General features: G+C 36.1%; 4 protein-coding genes across 4 annotated transcripts; 2 read left to right on the forward strand and 2 right to left on the reverse strand.

The window, feature by feature from the left end:
* The first annotated feature begins 105 nt into the window (after window positions 1–105).
* On the forward strand, window positions 106–1,450 carry LOC100175510 (probable protein BRICK1-A). Its single transcript, XM_002132138.4, has 2 exons — window positions 106–206; window positions 419–1,450. Exons 1-2 carry the CDS (start codon window positions 199–201, stop codon window positions 705–707), a joined length of 297 nt encoding a protein of 98 aa, XP_002132174.2. The 5' UTR covers window positions 106–198; the 3' UTR covers window positions 708–1,450.
* Window positions 1,382–2,826, reverse strand: LOC100177840 (zinc finger MYND domain-containing protein 10). The gene has a single exon (XM_002132141.4). The coding sequence runs from the start codon at window positions 2,775–2,777 to the stop codon at window positions 1,464–1,466; it is 1,314 nt and encodes a 437-aa protein (XP_002132177.1). The 5' UTR covers window positions 2,778–2,826; the 3' UTR covers window positions 1,382–1,463.
* Window positions 2,827–3,847: 1,021 nt separating this feature from the next.
* Window positions 3,848–14,266, forward strand: LOC100177114 (AT-rich interactive domain-containing protein 2). Its single transcript, XM_018817625.1, has 18 exons — window positions 3,848–3,983; window positions 4,466–4,559; window positions 4,666–4,763; window positions 5,444–5,553; window positions 5,762–5,995; window positions 6,499–6,675; window positions 7,079–7,191; window positions 7,534–7,692; window positions 7,997–8,093; window positions 8,536–8,745; window positions 9,205–9,345; window positions 9,619–9,892; window positions 10,214–10,390; window positions 10,695–11,544; window positions 11,928–12,143; window positions 12,526–12,903; window positions 13,191–13,282; window positions 13,771–14,266. Exons 1-18 carry the CDS (start codon window positions 3,910–3,912, stop codon window positions 13,868–13,870), a joined length of 3,594 nt encoding a protein of 1,197 aa, XP_018673170.1. The 5' UTR covers window positions 3,848–3,909; the 3' UTR covers window positions 13,871–14,266.
* Window positions 14,267–14,453: 187 nt separating this feature from the next.
* Window positions 14,454–20,447, reverse strand: LOC778603. The gene is made up of 6 exons (XM_004225706.3): window positions 20,131–20,447; window positions 19,526–19,728; window positions 18,934–19,163; window positions 18,646–18,703; window positions 18,231–18,324; window positions 14,454–15,428 (listed from the first exon to the last, which is right to left on the reverse strand). The coding sequence occupies exons 1-6, from the start codon at window positions 20,420–20,422 to the stop codon at window positions 15,241–15,243; spliced, it is 1,065 nt and encodes a 354-aa protein (XP_004225754.2). The 5' UTR covers window positions 20,423–20,447; the 3' UTR covers window positions 14,454–15,240.
* Between the last annotated feature and the right edge of the window lie 1,445 nt (window positions 20,448–21,892).

Here is a 21,892-nt window from a genome sequence, read left to right on the forward strand (position 1 = left end):
AAACTATAAATTGTGTGGGCTACATTGACTTAGTATTGCAGTGCTGTTCGCACAGGACAAGCATTCATGCCCTTCTGTTTGTGATAAACGCTGCTGTTCCCCTATATTTTTTGGGGGCGGGGTCCGAGTAACGTGGCGAATTTACTGAAGTTGACGTCGGTCGGTACATTCGACAACAATTAGTTCGAGGTATGACAAATGTTTAGGTAGGTAAGTCCCACCCAAATTCAGTTAAAGAACTGTTGTCAATAGAGAAGTTTAGTAAGTTTTTTTATTAAATGTTACAAAATTGAGCTTGTACGATTGTTTATGGAAATATGCATTGTAAATTGTTACCGATATTTTAGTGTAAATGTAACGTAACGAGATGCGAATTTTTAAAACTGCTTTTCTTTTATATAGATACTGTGTGTTTTAGATCACAAACTACACATGGAAACCTAAAAACTTCAACAAAAAAGGAATACTGGAATACTATCATGGCAGCTCGCGGAGACGAAGTTCAGAGGCAAATACAAAGGGACTGGGCAAACCGTGAATATATTGAAGTTATTTCTAGCAGTATTAAGAAGATTGCTGACTTTTTAAATGGTTTTGATTTATCTTGCCGTTCAAGGCTTGCCACATTAAATGAAAAACTAACAGCTTTGGAAAGGAGGATTGAATATATTGAAGCAAGAGTTTCGATGGGTGAAACATTAAGTTAAACAAATATAAGAAATTCTTCAATGAAATTATTTGAATGAAACCAATGGATTACTTCCTTTAAGCAGATAAGAATACGATATTCAAAATTGAGTGTTATAAACATATTTCAATTTTTTTATATAATCAAATTGTTGCCTTGCGTTAAATTTTTGTTGCATATTTGTGTCGCTGTTTGAATTCAATGTTAAAATGGTAATTTCTGCAAATATTTAACCTAATTTTTCCTAGTATTTTAGGTTGCATATTTTCATTGGCATACAACTCTGTCCTAAATTTTTTTTTGCTATTTCAAGGTGCTTTGTCCTGTTTCGTGGTACATTTGTATTATCTGTGCTGTTGTGTCACCCCACTGATTTTCCATGCACTCTTTGCACTACTTTGTACAAAGTATTTAAATATGTCAAAAGGTAATAATACCTTGCTACTCCCAATGGCAAATTGGTACAGATTAAAGACGCTCAACCTTGCTATATACCCAGTTGCAATTTGGTACACGCCTTGTATATGTGACATATTTACTAAATGATACATATTCCCATCTATTGTTATTTGTGTGTTATTGAATTGTGCATTTATTCATTCTGATGGTATGTTCTATCATATCCTATCTCACTTATTTTGTCAAAAGTTTACTTTTCTCGAGGAAACAAAAACCAAAAAACAGAAAACAATAACTAAGAAACCAGATTTTGTATTCACAGTATGTAATCACTATAACATTTAAAATATATTTGAAAACCAATTCAGTATGTGCTTTATGTAGAACGCTCTTTCATTACATCACACACTTTTTTATGCTTTTCCCATTGCTTTACTTGGCATTCCCGTTTACAATACCACTCCTGCTTACATCTTGAGCATCTCTTGGCTGCTTCAGCCCCACAGCATGCACACTTTGGTGGTTCTGATATAAGCGATTCAATCACATCGAAATTATAAGTGTCCGCCAACCTCTGTGCTTGTTGCTGTATTTCTTCTGGTTTTGGGTTGAAGAAATTTTTCATCTGGTATTTGGCAATCGCTTTCCATTTCCCGGTATTTTCTCTCATTATTTGGTCTCTCACTTCTGGTAGTTGTTCCAAGATTAAATCAGATTTCGGAGCTGCTGGTTCAGTCATGGATAGTTGCTGTAGGTATGCTTGCAGTTGTCCTAACACTGGTAACTGATCCATCAGGACTTCATTCATGTGTGACCGCAGTTTTAAAATCTGCTCCTTGTTGAAAGAGCTAAAATTGTACTTAGAAATACAGATTGGATTCATTAATACATTGTACAAGGCCAGCCAGACTTGCCCTTCTATCTTTGTGAGTTGTAATGCATCAGGGCCAACTACTTGTTGCCATTGGCTATCAATGTATTTCATAAGCTTGCCACCTCTTCGTTTTGTCCAAGGTGGATGCTCCAACAACTCCACAAGCAAGCATGGTATGTTGTGTGTGTTCATTAACCTGCCACTTGTACTCAATGGTAGGCTTTCAATTGCATCAGTTATGTACCTCAAGATTGAAACAGCTTTGACTGCAATTTCAAAGTTCATCTTCCGCGCCTGTTTCTGTAGTTCATCTAGGGTACTTGAGGACTCTGTAGTCTCATCTTCTTCCTCTTCAGTTTCCCCAACTACAGAGGACAACTTCCTGTAGCAATAGTCAAGCAAATCCAACACGGTTTCGTCTGCAGACTCCAATGGTTCTTTATGAAAACACACAGTTTCCAGCAGGTTAGCGACTGTTGCTTCGTGGTATAACACCATATAAATAGGAATAGTAGTGGGCGGTTTAAAGTTCGTTTTTACAATTACACTAAACACGAATTGCTTCCAAACTTCTATAGAAATGAGGTCTTCGATTATAAATTGTACTTTACCGAGTGATATGAGCAATTCTTTAACGAATTCGTCCTCATTTGCGCTTGCACTGACCAAGGATTGCATATTAATCTTTTCCAAGTATTCATGTTGTTTTTGCCATCGAGGGCTCCCGATTTCTTTTATGGGAAATTTAACAAGATTTTCGATCAAGATCTCGGCTTCAGTTGACAAAAGAACGTGTTGCGGTCCATCTTCGGCCATTTTTCAATATTTAATTGAAAGATAACCGAATCCAACCCTTGGTTTTCGTATTTTGTATTTCGGTTGTTATAATAACTAAAATAGGTGGCGCTGTAAAAATGTATTTTAAAAGGGCGGTACTTTTTTAACCGCGAAAGCGAAAATTAAGTTAAAACGTTTTATTTTATCAGTATTAGCTTATTAGCATACACAGTGAGTATTAAAGTAATCCAAAAGTATGAATATGATCTCAAACATTTGATTACAGCAAGGTTTGTGGTAAGATTCAACGTTTCGTGTTTTACGCAATCCTATATTATATTAAACTACGGGAAAGTAAAAGGTATCGGGTTTTACCGCAATGTGCAACATTCTTCGCTTATAATTTACATAGCATTTAAATTCTTACGGATATCAGCTCATGTCGTCATATGCAGATGAAGGATTGACTGTATCACGTGACCGGTCGCCATTGCTAGATTTTCCGTTCAGTTTGCGACCGCGAACTGTGAGCACCACGCGCAAGTCATAGACAAAAGAAAGTAAGAGCGCGTGGGGTTTCAGTCCTACGAGTAAAATCGAGCAGTAAACACGGAAGGGCCGCCCGTATGCATCAGTGCTTTATGTCAAGTCTCTCAAACCGCATCGTATTCTACGATTTTACCGACAAGCCAGACCTCTCGCCTTGGTTTATTTTAAAATCTAAGCTAGACCCACTAGAAGCTCTTTAGTAACGTATATATCTCTGTAACTTCACTTGCGTTATAAAGTAATAACATTATTTTAGTTCCCTTTTACAATATTCAGTTTCAAAGTTACTACAATGTTATTTATAATTAGGAAACTTCATTTTAACATACAATAGTCATATGGTGTTATCATAATAAACCATTGGTGTATGTTTAGTTTGTTTTGTGTTGTAAATAGATGATTTATCATATAACTCAGGTCCAGTCGTGTGTTATTTAATACATTGGGGGTGTGTCTGAGATAGTTAAACTTCACATATTTATTTTAGTTTTTAATGAATTTTTTTTCGATAATATGTTTCTCTTTATTTTAACTCCATGTTTATAATAATGCTCTACAACAGGGTAATGTCATAGTATAATAAAGATTTAATAGGCTATGTAAGCAGTATTAACAAGTAAACATGAGCAACTTTTCCAACGATGGAGAAAAACTTGCATTTTTGAATGGGCTCAAGCAATATTTGGAAGACAGAGGGTATGTTTTGTGTTTCGTTAAAAATGACGTGGTTTATCTATTTTAATATTTCAATTTTAACCAGTATTTTGTAACATTAATTTGCTTTTTCACCTGTATTGAAAGTAGTAAGAAGAAATGAAAATTGGAAAAATGACAGTGGTTAAAACATGTTAGGAATGAAGTTTGGGGCAAATTAATTGGGCACGAACTTAACAGCCAACTGATTTTATTAAGAAATTAGAAAAAATAATTAACAATACACAATAGCCTACTGAACAATGATGATAAAGGAAAGCAAATCCATAAATCTCTATATTTTATAATTTTGAAGTCCTATTTTGGTGTTTGTAATAAATTGTTTCTTAAACTTAGAAAAATGCTGATCATATAATAACAAAATAAGTAACAATAGCTTACTTATGTAAATGAATAAAAATCCACAAATATTTGTATTTTTAGTCCTATTCTGTTTGCAATAAATCGTTTTATTTTTAATTCAGGAAAGTGTTGATCCCATACCCGCGCCTAGCAGGGAAAGTGTTAGATCTGCATGACTTATACAACCGTGTTACTTCGCTTGGTGGTTATAATAAGGTCAGATCTGTAGTAACATTAATTTTGCATGAGCATAACCTGCCTTGTATTAAATGGAGCAACATAAAGTATATATTTCAAATAAATATGTGTTCATGTTTTTCAGGTAACTGAGAAAGAGCTTTGGGATGATTTTCTCGCTGAATATAATTTCCCATCGTGTTCTTCGTCATTGTCTTACGGGTTAAGGGCAGTTTATCAAAGGTATATAATTAGAAATCTGTTGTATAATGTTGTAAAAAAACATTGAAAAAAGTTCCCACAAAACAATTGTTAAGTTTTGTACAATGCTCCAATTTATACCCACATACAAAAGCCAAATTGGTTTAAACATGCTTTTTAAAAACATCTGTTTAATGTTACCATGTAGAAAAGGAGCCTCTTTCTAAATAATACTAAGCTCAGAAACTGAAGACATTTTTATTTTATCAAGCTGTTTGGGTGTTGACTTATGTTGGGTATTTCCCCTTTCTGAAAGACCTTTTCCTGTCTGGCTGTTCAGTTAAAGCTGTTCATTACTCCTACAAAATATAAAGCTAAAAATAAACATCTGCAATACTCCTCAACTCATTTTCACAATGTAGCATATTTTGTAAATGCAATATTCCAAACTTACTTGCGCCCAAAATGTAAAGTGGTTTTGGGGTATATAATGTGTGAGAAATCATGTGAATGCATTCTCCACCATGTGAACATAAATAAGTGGCAATCATTCATTCATCCTTATATAAAGTTAGTCTTGGACTAGAAGTTGTTGTTGGGGTAATGGGCCAATTCTGGCCTAAATCCGAGGTCCTCTTTACCTCACCCATATAGAATGGAATATAAATAGTAAATACAACTGCTTGTGTAGTTGTGTTATTCTCACACCTAAATTGTTTCAGATTCCTTGAAGAATATGAGAAGGTTCACCATTTTGGTGAAGATGAAGGAAACAAGAAAAGTCGTTTTAATAATTCAATTAAAAGAACCAGGAATCCTACATTTATAAGTGGTGTGTATAACTTTTAGCTTAATACGTACAAATGTACTGCTGGAAATGTTCTGTTGTTTTTGCCTTTATGAGATAATTCAATGTTAAAATTTTGGCTGTTTATCTTTTTTTATAACTCTCTTGCGCTCTTTTAGTTTAAAGTGTTTTTTTAACAGATCAAGACAAAAAATTTTGGGCTTTTTTAATTTACAGTTGTTTTTTTTGACAGATCAAGACCGCCAGATCCACGGTTTAAGCTCAACTCGAATCACTGCTCGCTATGGTTCACCTTGTAATTATGAACGGTTGGTCTCGTCACTGATCTCCTGTCTTCCTAATGAGATTGACTTTGCAATCAACGCATGTACACTTCTATCTGGTGAATCAAGACACGTATTACGACTCCCACGTTGTCCGCAAGTACTCAATGCATTACTGTTGCATGCAGGCATTGTGTCGAACTGTAAGTGACGTTTTATTCTTCAGTATTTTGTTATATATAAATATTATATATAGGTGCAAAACTTTTTATAAAGCAGGGTAGGAAAAAGGAAGAGATAGTAAGACAAAGCGCACTGTTAAATTAATTCAACCTATTGGAAAACTTGTAAATGTGTGCAAAAAACTGTAGGGTTGGCCTGCCCACCATGTCACCCCAGGTTTGGCGCCTATACTGCTATATATTAAAAGTGTGCTCTATTGCTGTTGGGTGTAAAAATTACATCATATTCTATCATTATTCTAATATGATATTAAGCTACATAATATTTGCGTTTTATTGCAGTGTATTGCTGTAATATGTAAATGATTTAAGAGTGTTTCTAAATTACTTCTTTTTTTAGTTCTTTATCTAAGGATGTCTAACTGCTGCCCGCATTGTGGGCTAGATTTTATCTAGACCATATATTATACATGGTATGACGATAGCCCTGTTGATATGTAAGTCTTGTTTTCTACACTTACAAGGTGAAGGTTCATACGCCTGCATTGCCAAAGAACTGGAAAAGAATGGACAAAGTTTGATCCAGTTTTGGGTTGATACGGTGGATAATATTGAGGTCTTGGATGAAATGCTACCAACTTATCGGGAAAGATTGAAATTGAATGAAAAATCTGCAGTTAAAGATGACTCTGATAATAAAGGTGAGGTCCGAGTTTTTAAATTTGCAACAAAATATTTTGCAAAAACTTGTTTGGTTCCACCAATTTGTATGTAGATTAGAATAAAATCATATACACACATTTTTTGGTATTTTAACTAAATTTCTTCATGCTTTTTAAAAGTGTTATAAAAAAAGTAATAAACAAAAATTGTGTTATAGTAGGGCGGGGAAACATGGGACACCTTTTCATTTAATTTTCTTGACCCATTTGGTAGTCAACAAAGAACATTCAAATTATTATAAAACCATATCTCCACGACTCAAAAAGAATTGTTTAAAATACGATTAGTATATTTAGATATTATGTACTAAAGGTGTCATATTTCCCCCCACCCAACTATATTTTATTTTAAAATTGAAAATTCAATTTGCTTGTTCTACAGAATATTCCTTGACGAAAAAACAAATTATAAAACCAACCACAAAGTGGCCGCTTCTATTTCAATCGAAACGTTTGTTAGGAATTGAAGAGCGAGAGGGACAACGTGTGTTGCAGGTTCGCTGGAAATTGGAATAAATTTAACTATTTCTTGTTTTATGTCAGTGGTTTTTAACCTTATTTAGGCACTAGTAAAGAATTCTCCAGTAGGTTATATATTAGGCTGGTGGAAAGTATTAGGGATTGGTAGTTATAGGTTTTTGGTTAGGGGTTATTGGTTCAAAGTCAGGGACTAAACATCACGGTTATTAGTTCGGGGTCAATCAGTAAACATCACAACCAATGAGTTTGATTTGATATGAATGTGTCCAAATTTTCCTTTGCCTCCCCTGTGTTTTACAAAGTTTGGCGCCTATAAATCCCATTTATATCCCAACCTTTATACACTATAATCCACAGATTTCACTCGTGTTGTTGAACCTCTCGTTTGAAGAAGTAAACTTGGTGCTGCTAGCTAAGAGCCGAGAGTTAGTTCGTTTTGTATTTCTATGTATTCACTCTGAATACTCGGCTCTCAAACAAACAGGACTCGATATTTTAGGGAATGTCTCGTCTAGAGTAAGTGGATTACTTATAACCATTTTGCTATAAATGTCTCATTCTTGTGGAATAGCTGGACTTTAAGTACCTTGCATGCCACCTATATTATTTAATTATTAGACCAAGACACCTTAGTTTGCTGCAATATTGCAAAGTTTCAATTTTTTGAAGATTTTATTTAAATAGGAAGTATTAAAATATCACAAAAATAAGTTTTACTTTGACAGTTGTAACATACCATAAATTGTTCACTGCTGTTTACCTGATATTCTATTGTATAATTAACAAATTTATTAAAAAAGCCATCCCTATTTCACTACAGATGAATCTAAATGATCTTGGATACAGCATTGCACAATGCACTTACAAAACATTGACCCAATGCACTTCATCTGCTGATAAGTTTGACAGAATACGAGGTTTGTGAATTCGCTTGAATAATAACTTTTTCCAACTGTGGAAATGCCTTTGTTAAGTTTTGTATTAAACAGACAACATTCCAGGGTGTCTCTGCAGTTCATATTAATAATGTTTATGCAGATTTAATGCCATTCTATATGGGTGGCTTTAGATTGGTGGTGCAGCCAAGCCGAAGGTTTTGGGGGTCGTGACCCGATCCTTAAAAAAATATAAAAATAAATTAAAAAAAATGTAAAGATTGAAACCCTCTTACTTTTTTTTCTGACTGAGCCACTGCATGAGACACTGCTTATAGCTTACTTCACATCTGCCTTTTAAAAGCTGCTTTTTAATATATTTAAAGAATTTCAAGATTTATACCAGATTTGTTCCATTACCTCGTCAGTATGTAGGCTTTAAACTTACTTCGAAATACATCTATTACAACCCAATACTCGGCAGGTTTTGAGATCCTAGGCAACTTATGCAGCTGTGAAGCCAACAAGGAGAACTTGATAGTTGCTGTCACTGATGCTGTGATCAGTGCTGCCATTCTATGTTTACCATTATCTGATATTGAGCTGATTGTTGCCGCACTGGAAGCACTGTACAAGCTGTCGAAACTTGGCGAGGAAACTTGCACAAGGATAATGCTCATTCCGCACAGCATAGGTGATTTAAAAACTATCTTAAAAAGTTTCTACTTGAATAATGCAATGCCATTATGAGACTTTATATAAATAACTATTTTAGAAGTTTTGCTGACATTTATTCGTATAACTATTTCTGTTGCTTGCAACTGCAACAAGTTTAGTTTAACTACCAAAACAAGAGGTTAAGTATCACAAAAACACCATTAAAACATTTTACACCCAGAAACCGATACATTCTCATAGAAAAGTCTGGAAACTTTTGTATTTCCGCTATTTTTTAACTTGAACACAGACTGCACACTTAAATAATACACAAATCAAAATGGCACCTCATTTTTTCACAGTTAAAAAGAGTTCAAAACATTTGATTTCTAGCATAAATGCTTGGGTAAAGGAACTATTTCATTATCCCTTTAGACTTAGTTAGTTTAATACTCACCAATGTACTAAAACTCCCATTAATTCTCCTTTTCTACAGATTTAATCGTCAACTTAATAACTATCAATATTCGTGCATTTGGATCGGAGCAATTATCGAAAATACGAATCGCACGACGAGTTGTTCAACCCCCACCCCAACCTGTACAACGACCACCTAACCCTCATAATGCATACAGAGGTGAGATCATACCACCTACTGTGATAAGCTTACTGCTATTGCACGCTAACCTCTAAATCAGCGGTTACCAAACTTTGCTAAAAGATTTCGCCCGGTGTACCCTTCGCAATTTTTTTTGAAAATTCCAGGGCAGGCCTTTCTAGGTTTGGTTCATGTTTTCAACCGGTAATAATAAACGTACATTAAAAAATCAAGCCTTACTCAGTCTTCACATATGTAATATAACATAATTTTCCTAATTTAAAACCTACTGATTCCCATTTTATTTCACAGTGCCCACAAACTACACTCCAATGGTTCGACCAATGCCCCCATCTGTATTACAACGTCATATTGTCCCTAACCCACAACCCAGGCCCTCAACCCCACACCCCCCTCACCCCACAAAACCCCCAACTGCCACTCTCCGCCCCTCTAAACCTATAGATGCCGGCCCCATGTACACCCACACAGATAAACATGCAGTTCCCCCTGTCTACCACTACATGCCCGCCCCACCACCAGATATAGTGCTCGATAAAAGCCCGGAATCATTCGCACAACTATGGTAAGTACACTAAGCTGCTGACTTACAAACAAATTAAAGCGTAGTAACTTTATTGTTTGAAAGTAAATTTATTGTTTGAAAGTTAAATTTATGGTTTAAAATTAAATATACTAAAAAATAGCTTTGTCCAATAACGCTGTTTAATCTTTTAGGAATGAGTTACTTGAACAAATTCCCTGGTTTTTCGACTGTCACATAATGCCCTCTAGCGACACAGGTGTTCGTGCTAAAAACACGGATTTAAAATAACCCTTGACCAGTACATTTAATTTTAAATTTTATTTCAATCCAAATTTTAAAATATTTAATAATCCACTCCAGGACATGGGCAACGTATGAAGCTTGCCCCAACACTGAGGGTAGCACGCCGCGTGTTCAATTATTTGCTGAATATGCAGCAGCGGCCAGCAGGTACGGGATGAACACGCAGAGTCAAGTTCTCCCCGCTGCTGAGTTTGGCCGGTGTTTGCAACGAGTGTTCCCTCATACAGCATCAAGGTAAAATATTCTGTGTGGGTGAGGTCTTAATAAATGCTAGTCTATATGGGTAAAATGGCAAGTAGCGTCTATTTGGACCTTTTTATTCAGAGTTAGCCTAATTGTTAAGGAGTTCGCCCATTCATTAATACATCATATCATGTTAATAATAGTTGGACATTATACATATCGTGTTTAAGTTATTAATCGGACTGAAATATCTAGGCTCTAAACCAGCAGGTTAATGGTGTCATAGATACATTTAAGAGTAAATGATGTTTCAAAACTTGTGTAACTTAACTTTCTAACTTTATTATAACCATAGATTATTCAATGATGACCAAGGACAACCACTTTACCACATAACTGGTATCCAGAAGCGACAGACCCCTCTTCCTGTACCCGGTCATCACCCCCAAGTCAACCACGATCATGGTGTGTCACATCATATGACACCTATCACAAACACTCACTCCCGTGAAGCTGCTGTATCACGAGTCATGGTCCCACAGACCCATCCCATACATCCAACTATTGTACTTTCGAAGCAAAATGTGAATTCCGCTGCTTATACGTCAAAGAACAAAACCCATGCAACCCCTACAAATACCCCTGCTTCCCCAGCTTCAACGAGTGTGAGAATAAACAGCCAACTGCAACAAGAGCCTGTAGTCAAGACCAAAACAGATAAACCTCACACTAACGGTGTGGATGATTCAAAACCTGCTACAAACTCACATGGGGAAGTCCCTAAATCGCAATCGATTCTCATAAACAAGCAAAATAACTCAACAGATTTACAAAACGGACATGACGGGAGTTCCCCTATCAAGGAAACCCCTGAAACAGCCTCATCCAATCATCATACAGACATAAAGGTTAAGAAATCTGACAATATTACAGGATCTGTGGATTTGAAACCAACCAAAGCACCAACGGAGACGACCCATAAAGAAGAGAATTCACCAACACAAACCACTATGTGCAACGGTATCGACACCGAGGACCACACACACAAAGATAGCAGTGCAATAAATGGAATACCTGACACGCAAACACAGGATATTAAACTTGAAGCAAAGAAAGAGATGGTGAATGGGATATTGGATGATGAGGAAATACACAAGGAAGAGAAAGACATCAAACCTATCCCCAGCATACTAAACACTTCAAATGTAAATATCAGCTGTCCATATAGTTTGTTTTAAACTATTTAAATGACCAAATAATCTTTTTACAAAAAATGTGATACATAATTGAAATTAAATATGTACAGTTTGGAACATTTTAACTAAATGATAATCAATATGTGAATAAAACAAAGTCCAGAAGTTGTAAGCATATGAGAGACTATGCTTAGCATGGCAGCAAACGCTTATGTTAAGCATGTACTTTTAAAATTAAATTTGTTAAGAAATTTTATCAGTCTATTTTCTGGCAAATCATGATGAAATTTTGTCAATCTATTTTCTGGCATTGCACCAAAACAATTTGAGTTAGTGTTGCTAACAGTAAACCAAATATTCTCTAATCCATAATCTGTATATTTTCACCACAGAAGCCAATGTTAGACTCTACAATACCGACTGAAAACGAGAAGGATGTTCCTTCATCTGACATAAAATCTGGAGCAACTTTGGAAACCAAACACACAACAGAACCGAACACTAGTGTGGTCGAATCAAAATCAACAATTTCTTCCGGAATTCCAAAAACTTATGCAGGAGTTACTATAGCAACAACTAACATACACATTTCAAATACAGCAGAACAGGTCAGTATGTTTTCTTAGTAAATCAGTGCTTTATATTGATTTATGGCCGATATATTATGAAATAAAAAACTATTTCCGTACTTAGCTTTGTTGGCGTCATAAAAAGCGTTTTTGTCCCAATCTTTTTTTTCACCTAAAAATCAGTACAAAAAATGTCAACTACGTACTAGGGTAAAAAGACCATTACCCACCAAAAATGTTAATAAAATTGAAATAAAAAGCTGATTCTACAGATCAAACCAAAGTGTATTCTTTTACCTTGCTGAATGGCACTTATACGTCCACAATGAAACGCAAATTTTGTCAACACGCCGTATTTTGGCACCATAAGTCTAAATCTGGTGTGTTCTTTCTTAATTTTTATTCAATTTCTTTTACCCAGGGTGCTGGAGTTAAACGACCACCCCCACAAACCACACAAGACGAACCAACCATCAAAGCAGCACGAATACTTCCACCCACAACAGTAACCATGCATCTACATACACCACCAAGCACCAGTCAATCTACTATAGCACCAAATCCTCACCAAATCCAACCAAAAGTCCCCCAAGACAACCAGAGGCCATACCACCCCCCACCCCACCATATTCTACCATCTCAAATACCCAGAACACCATTACCCCCCCAACCCCCAAATCAGCAGCAACAATCCATCAGTGCAAGACACAGAAAGCAAGGCATAGATCTGATGGCGGCAAACGCTTCACTTTTAGTTTTGTTTCGAAATGTCGGCAAGCAGCCTATTGAAGATTACACGGTAAATAAAACAATTTACAAAAAAAAAACATTTTAAAAAATGTTTAAACTTGTATACAGGAAAATATATATTGTGAAGTTTAAAGTGGTTTGAATAGTAGTTTTTATGTTTACCTGCATCTGGATGTGTTTAAAACTGTAGATGTTTCAAAGTTATGGTGCTATGAAAACGTAAGAGACAAATTCCAACCAAATGTAAAATAAAAAGAGATATTTGCCTAAATGACACCGTTAGTCTGTTGTTTAAATAGAAGTTACCTTGTTTAATATGCTAATACTTTTGTTTAGGATGATAAAGAAGACCCGATCAGTAAAAGTGTTCGATTAACTGCCGTGCTAATTCTCATTAATATTTCCAACTATTGTTGCGAAGGAAGAAGGTATGTGAGTTTGAATCAATGAATGTAGCTTTTTTATCCTTGTGTGGCTGGAAAACTACAGTCGTTATGACAAGAAATGGTGGCCAACTGTGCCATGGGCCGGTTGTTTTGTTTCCTGTAACTTTATTTGTTTCACAATTTGTATATTTCTCTGTGCAAGACAATTGGCTTTCATTGCTCCAATCTAGTGACTACTAATGTGTATTGGCAGTTATCCACCTACAAAAAAAGCAGAGTGGCACGCCATGTGTTCTAGGATTTAGGTCAGGATTGGCCCATTTCCCTTCATTATTCATATTAATATTATGCTTGTTTTGTAAATCCACCCAAGATACCACCCATACTTTCGAATATGCTTACGCACCAAAAGTTGAATAAACCTCCTATGTTTTATTTAAAGCTGCTCAAAAGCTGGCCATAATACAGAATAAGTTAACTCCATTCCTATGTTTGCTAACCAACGTTTATCCACCAACCATATATCCCAGCATACTTCAGTTATACGAACCTCGTTTCTCTCACCTTGCCATGAGTGGTATGGACTGCTCACCAATGCTGGCCAAGTTGCTTGCAGGCCTCGACAGATAGCCCAGCATATTCTGATGACGTCATACTCATCGATGACGTCACACGTGTTGATGACGTCATACACTACAAGGTGATCGCGGAACCGTCAGATATACAGCTCGTTATTGCTCTCTGTTCCTGTCCGTGTACACAACTGCTACAGCGCCGACACTTTTTACCATTTCCTTTGTTTTATATACACCACTCGTCTCTCAGTCGGAGCGGGCTTGATTGTCAGAATATTTTCAAACCGGCATCCACGATATTGCTCGATTGCAATGCCTCTGTGACGTCACAGAGGCTTAGTTCGCGAATCGCGGTACGTTCGTTTTGTACTACGGAACGTGAGAATTTTTTTACGTTCGAATTTCACAACGAAATTTATAACTAGACCAATAAAGTCATATTTATAGTAAAGCGTCTATTCTCTTGTTTTCAGTAACAGCCTTAACTATGGATTGCGGACACGAGGTGTATAAAACAGAACACCGGTGTCATAACTACTGTCATATTCTGGCAACGCTAGAATAAATAAGTTACTCTATTCAATTGCATTCCTATCTTTAAATGAAACTTGTTTATCCTCCCGTATTGGTGCACGACGGTCGAAAAACACGGTTTTTGTTTCATACACCTCGTACCAGGTTACGAGTTTTTTTTACATTACGTCACATGTCACGCATGAATGAACCTACAACAGTCACGTGAGTAACATGAAGTGGCTGCGGAAGACACGTTTCGGTTGATGCCTCTGTGTAAAAACCGGAGACCGAACGAAATTTGATCTTTCTGTTTGAGTTCCTGCTATACTGCCGCCATTTTAACTGTGTTGGTTTGAAAAGAGACGATTAATTTTAGCAAAGTGTTTTGTGTTAAATACGGTTACTGCATGTATAAGGAACACGTTATGAACTAAAACAAATCATTGCTTTAGAAAACGTAGCAGTTAAATCAATACGGGATCGGAAACTTTCCAAAGATAGTAAAGTCGATACAAACTTTGAATATCGACGACCTCTCTTGCCGTTTTATCGGAGTATGTCCTATACATGCGGGCTTACAGGGCCATTGGGTTAATGCCAGAGAGTTGGACAATTACACCAAGGCGTATTATAATAAACATGTGCGTAGGAAAGAAAGTCACCAAACGCCGTTTATGTATGGCTCAACATATCAACCAGCAAAGAAAATACAGCATAGAGTTACGTGTTGGTTACTCGTGGGCATTTGGTGCAATTTACGTATAGAGTCTAATAAAAAGGGTGTGTTGCTCTTGATTTTTGATCACTAAAAATACCTTTTTTTTGTTGATACCCTTTTTTTGGTTATTTAATGAACATGATCTTTTCCATCGTTTTCGAAGAGGTAAACGAAACAACATGTTATGTTATTTAAACTGTTATTGGGTTTGGTTGAGTCGTAGTCTCAATACCGCCACATAGCGGCAAAGGATCGTTGGAGGAATATTTGTAAAGAGGAGAAAATTCCCAACTTGGTAGCGAGGTAGGAAAGTACACGCTAGGTTCGGCTGTACTTTCAGAATGGTAGAATTCTCTGTTGGTGACGTTTGCACTTTCAGCTGTAAAGAAATAAAAATTGATGTTATACAGTACGTCGGGGATAGATGAAAACCGTTACGACATTATATATTTCTTTTTTATCAGTAGGCGTGTTTAACAACTGTTGTTTTACCGTTACTACCCGTCTTTTCGCTTTTGTTAAATCTCTTGCTCGTCGTTATAGTGACCGAAAGGAAGAAATAAATTTCATTCGTTTATTCATTCAACATTATCCGATAATCGCGTATAATTAACAATGCTCTTTTACAGTCGTTGTACTACGGTTATATAATTTTAAATATTTTTGTTTCTACCAAATGGGATGTTAAAGAAAATGTAAATATACATAGACCATCCCACCCAAAATTAATATATATGTAAAAAATTATTCATTTTTATTCAGTGTTAACACCTGCAACAAAGTGTCAATCAAATAAAAAAAACTTATGTTTCATCTTGCCCCAGCCTACCATAGTGGGGTGGGGAAAGATGGGACACCTTTAACACAAAATATATATAAATGTCCTGGTCGTGTTTTAAACAATTAACAATGGTCTATTAAAGTCGCGAGGACAAGGTTTTATAATTCTTTGAATGTCCTTTGTTTACTACCAAAATGTACGAGAAAATAGAGTGGAAAAAGTGTCCCATTTTCCCCCATTCTACTATATATTACGAATCCGCACATGTAAATATTCAATCCTATTTTAGAACTGGAAATCAAATATGGTAACGGTAAGTAGTTAGTGTTTCGTTTATTTTCGTGTGAAATTTCCACCCACAGCTCTGCATAGGCTCTGTCACATCAATGCGAGCAAAATGTCGGCAAACAGTGTCTCGCACCGTTACACGTAGTTTAATTTCAAGCAACCGTCACCACTGTGACGTCACAATCAACACGGGAAAGTCATGACGCACACTTTTCACACCGATTGCTTACGTTAACTGGCTTCGATCTCAGGGTCTGATTTCAAACTTCAAATTTCAGGCATTTTGGTATTTTTAGAGATTTTGGCCTTATCCGTATAATGTTATCTACTCAACTTTTACCAGAGAATACTTTTTTCCATTGGACAAGTTATTAAAAGTGGTGTGTTTTACTGAATACACACTGCTATATATTAGGAGAAACGCAAAATTTTTATGTTTGGGCATCATACTGATGACTCGCCTTTTAAAACAAACAATATAAAAACACGCTTACGTACAAAACATATCTGTATCAGTTTAGAACACAAAATAAATGCGTTTCACTCAATATGTATTCGTTTTGTGTTCATTCCTCGACGTTTAATATATATATAATTGTTTATATTCTATTCTATGTGGGTAAGGTCCCGCAGCATGTCATGCCATGGGTTGTGGGATTTAGACCAGGATTAGCCCATTTACACCAACACAAACGTGCATGTGTACTTGGTTGCTAAAACGTTTCATAATCATACAACCACGCTCATACAACCACGCTAATTTCCTCTACTTTTGCGCCGCCAGCCTAATTGCAGTAGCGTGAACGCTTTCTGTTTCTTGCTGCTAAACCGCTTCAGATAGGATCGGATATAGTTTTCGTATAATAACTATTGTTAATGAACGCTTTTATGGAAATGCGCACCTTCGATTATACGTGAGTCTTATCCGTTTTAGTTTATTTTACTTAAATTTATTGCAAGTTAACTGGTTGCTTATATAGTTTTAAATGAATGTAACTTGTTCATCTTCGCGTGGCAGCAGGGCAGCGACAATCGTATAGTAACACGGGTTCTGTTTCATACACCTCCTGCTCGCTTACGAGTTACCACGTATGTTACTGTGTAAGTTATTATTTTTAGTAGTATTTTTTTTATTTTGTTTAAATGTATAGCTGAAAATTTTTACATGAATAGCGTCAAAAATTTGGTGGTAATGTAGATATATATATGCTTTAGCAGTTAATGTACTCGCAAGCCTGTTTGCAAACGCGAATTAAACTTGCAAATTCGACTTCTTTGAACTTATAGCGTGCGAACCCTTTCCTACTCGACTCCATGCATTACACGCAAGCCATACTATTGTACATAAGCTAGACACGGTTTAACTTAAAATTCCACCCCACGTTTCCCATACCCCCACCAACGAGCCACGAACCCCTTCAGTCTCAGCGTCATGGCTCGAGTAACGTGCATAGCGCTTGGAACGGCGGACGAGTTTTTCAATAAATCCTGAGATGGAACTGTATCCCATCCTAGCCACCCGACCCCATGGTCTATTGTCCCCGAAAAATCCACAGGCACCCGCAAGGACGTATTTCCTCAAAGGTGACCATCTCACTGGCATCGTCGCCGCCGGAGCTCACAAAGATTTTTAACAGAGATCATCTCGTTTCGGATTTTCAGTTTAGATTTTCTGAAAAAATGTGCTCGGGTTCTATCGAGAATTTCGACCTCCAATAGACAATCCGTCGCTATGACGTCACAGTACGTCATTGTAATCAATCACAGAAAATAGTAACTGACGCATTGTTTTTTTATTATTTCTATTGGTTTAGGGTAAAATGGAACATGATTTTATTCGATTTTCTCGTCCCATTTGGTATAGTAAATAAAATGTACTTACAAAAATATAAAATCGTATTTTTACGACGTTAAAGGAACGCTGGCAATTTTATGGGAAATATGGGATATTATGTGCTAAAGGTATCCCATATTAACATTAAATATATGGGTAAGAAAGTTTGCGTTTTTTAATGGAATAAATATTTACTTTAATTTTACACATTGAAACAATAGAAAATATCCTTTGTTTCCGACACAGAATATTGAATGTAATATAAAAATGAAACACACCTGTTTGTTCCGCATAATCTCGATTTTCCTTACAGTTCGGTGCAGGCTCGTGTACGTAGGGGAAGTACCGGTGTAGAGAAACGTTTTCCGCAGCCTAAAATTGATAAAAGTGTGACAGCAAAATTAGTACAGTTGGTAAAATGCTATATCTTAGACTAAAATATATCACAAACTAAGTAAAGCGCGGGAAAGTAAACAAAGTATTATAAAACTGTATCCTTACGAATCTCGAAGACCGTTATTAATTGTTTAAAACAAGATAGGGATATTTAGATCATTATATCCTAAAGGTGTCCTGTCTTACCCAAAAGTACAATACCTTAAAAAACCTTACCGGCAATATACAACAATAAATACCGCTGATCACAAACCTATATGCAATGCACCTAGAAATCAGTAAAAAGTAAATTCTTACCGTTTCAGATAATTTTTCTTCGGTCATTGTGGCGTCTTCCTCTGTGTTTAACGCAAACCTTCAAATAAATGGCGTTATTTTATTACGCGTTTTTTTTACACGTTACTCAATACTGTTGGCTAAAACAGTTTATTTTCCTTTTCAAGCTGAACGAACACTTCGCCTGTGGCATTTTTCGCCCGGTAATTACTGCATATAGTATACAAAATCGTTTACCTGCAGAAATGTGCAAATATTTTATGCTTAAATACACAAATTTGCAATATTAAACTTAAAATGGCATCTCACCGTTTCCGCCGTTGCGATAAGCGTGACGAAATAGCAGGGTTGAGGTCAGTGACAGGGAAGAAGGGGCTTTCGGTGACTGACTGGCGGGAATGTGGGTGGTTATTTCCCGCAGAACAAACCCCGATGTCTGGTATTCCTCCCGTCGCTTCGAGCAGCTGTTCTAATTGGTGAATATAATCTATGGCTCCTTGTAAAGTGTCGACTTTGCTTGGTTTACGATTCGGTGGAACCTAGGGTAGGATTTCTATATAAACTTGTCGAAAAAAAAAACAAACTACATACGAACAAACATGACATTTTTGACGATATTTTAGTATAGGCCATAGTAGGGCGTATATATGGGGGGAACACGATTCGTTAATGGATAAATTAAATATAGAAATAATTCGTGTACCACGAAATGACTACATTCTGTAAAAATGGAAAAACTATTTTTTTCGCGTTGCAAAATTAAGTTTTTCCCTTAACATTTGTGTATCTATATGCACAAAAATATTTTTTAAATGTCCAGATATTTAAAAAAAAGTTTTATTTACACAATCTAAGAAAATACTTTTGACGCTAAATTTTTGTCAATTATTTGCTTACTTACTGTTGGTAAAATCCGTCTCAATTTTGCGAATCCAGAGTTAAGGTTTCGAACCCTAAGTCGTTCCCTCGCGTTTGCTTCTCTTCGTTTCGATACTCCTTGGAAACCATTATGACGTAACGGGGGCGATTGTGACCCATCCAACGTCATAGAGCGAAGGGAGTTTAAATTTTGTCCATGGCTTTCCATGAATAATCGTGAAGATTCTGTTTTATAAGAAAAAAAATTTCACAAATTCCGGTAATCTGGCTCTGCTGTTCTAATGCTCATGAAGCTGGACGAATCAAAAGAAATAACAGTTAGGAAAAAGTGCTACGAAATACGTAACCTACAAAATCAAGTCGGACTAATTGTATTTTCTAAGATATATATATATTTCGCCTAAAAATATTCGAATAAAATTATTATAAAAGAACTGATTGCCATTTAAATCGATATATTTCGTTTGCAGAATATAATTTGTTGGATTTGATTTTTTTTCGGCCACGTAGCATCTCAAAATTTTGGAAACTTCTTAGTGTTATTCGTTTTACCCCACATTATGCAAAGTTGCCCCATCATCCCCCACCCCATTATACACTTAATTAACACAGCGAAAATCTTCTTACCTCGTAACGACTGCTCCCTCAGCCGAACCAACCGTTGTCGCCTTCGAGTTAGATCCAATGACGTAGAGGTTGATGACGTAATGCCTACGTCACCATCAAACGTAATGCTTCCCATTATAGGATATGTAGAATCAATACGACGGTATATTTCACGTGATAAGCTATATACTGACAGTAAGCACTTAGTTTTAATCCGACTTCGCCTTTCGTATCCCACGGCGTTCCTTCGTACGCGCTGTTGATAAGCTATGTCTGAATTTTTAAATGCACCAACATAGCCATTTTGTTTCATTTTTTCCCCAAAATTCTTATAATCAATTTAGAATTCAGCAGCGCTACCTGGCGGGTAAATTTTATTGAACTAAAAACACGTTGCAGGATTAAGTAAAAAACGAAAAGTAAACTGTAAAATAAAAGCGTGCTGCGGCTTCTAAACCCACGGCACACTGTATAAAATAACTTGCATTGAGTTTTTTAATTAAAACAGAATGCGATGTAATTGAAAGAGAAGTATACGCAAAGACACACAACAAGAAAAATGTGGGCAAAATATAGTCCAGGAATTTAAACTCTACCGAATCTTCGGTTCACTCGTTTCAGCTCTTTACATTTTCTCAGCTCTAACTCAACTTTTGAATTTGAAAATAAATTTCCAAAATTCACGCTTGCCCGGCGCGAGTCTTTCGGTGGTGAATTTATTTGGGGAAGTTTAAAACCCAGATTATGCTCCAAACTTAGTCTCTCAGTTACATGATGCTCCAATGGATTGATTTTCGTCTTACTCGCTGGCAACCGGTATTGTTCTGATTTTAAATTGTTTGGTTTTCTTCCGTAAACCCCGTTTCGTTGATTTTCCTTGTTATGCGGGGGAAAACACGACTTTCTTAACAAATCCTTAATATTTTTTCGAACGTTCTCGATCTTCGTTTCCTCCGACGTTTCTACCGGAAGTGAAGACTTCATTGTGACGTCACTATTAGGAATCTAAACCGAGCAGCAACAATTAACAGTTCTGGCAAATACATCACGGAGTTTAGGATTTTTTTAAATAAATATTATCTCCATAATAGTAGGGTGGGGTAAGATGGATAACGATGGCAAATAATATCCCATATTTCCTAATCGCGTTTCTAGCAATTAACAACGATACTTAAAAAAAACTGGACGATATAAGAAATTGAAAACATGCGAAATCTTTTATTCCAAAATAAAAAAGGTTATAAACATGGTATAAATATATACTTCTGCAGACTAAACTACAATAGAATCTTTTTACCTTACGCTGTATAATTGCGTTGTTGTGTATGACAATACATTTAATTACAGAACGAATTAATTAAGACTTAATGATGCTTGGCGTCATGTTTATGTAACGTATCCAAAACAACCTCTACCAGAGTGCCACTTATGTAGTTATAACTGTTATAAGGGTTAGGCGAGTGGGGAATCGTTTATATCCGTCGATTGGTTCAAAAATAAATATAAAATATTGCCTGATTAGGCGAGTTGCGCTATGGTGAAGCTTATGTTTCACGTTCTGGTCCGTAACATGAAAAATTAACACGATGTATGGTTGTTTTGTATTGTTTTGCAATGTCATGCAGTTGCCGCGTTGGGGCTATTTTTTGGTCTTCTGTATAGGCTACTATTATAAACGCGGTACTAAGGCACTAACCTTAGGACACACACATTATCTTCGTTTCTCTTTGTATCATTGCCTCACATTTCATGCGAACTGCATTGTAACTTATCCAGTCTAAAT

The sequence above is a fragment of the Ciona intestinalis genome, chromosome 2 (assembly GCF_000224145.3).
Source record: "Ciona intestinalis chromosome 2, KH, whole genome shotgun sequence".
NCBI classification, from domain to species: Eukaryota; Metazoa; Chordata; class Ascidiacea; order Phlebobranchia; family Cionidae; genus Ciona; species Ciona intestinalis.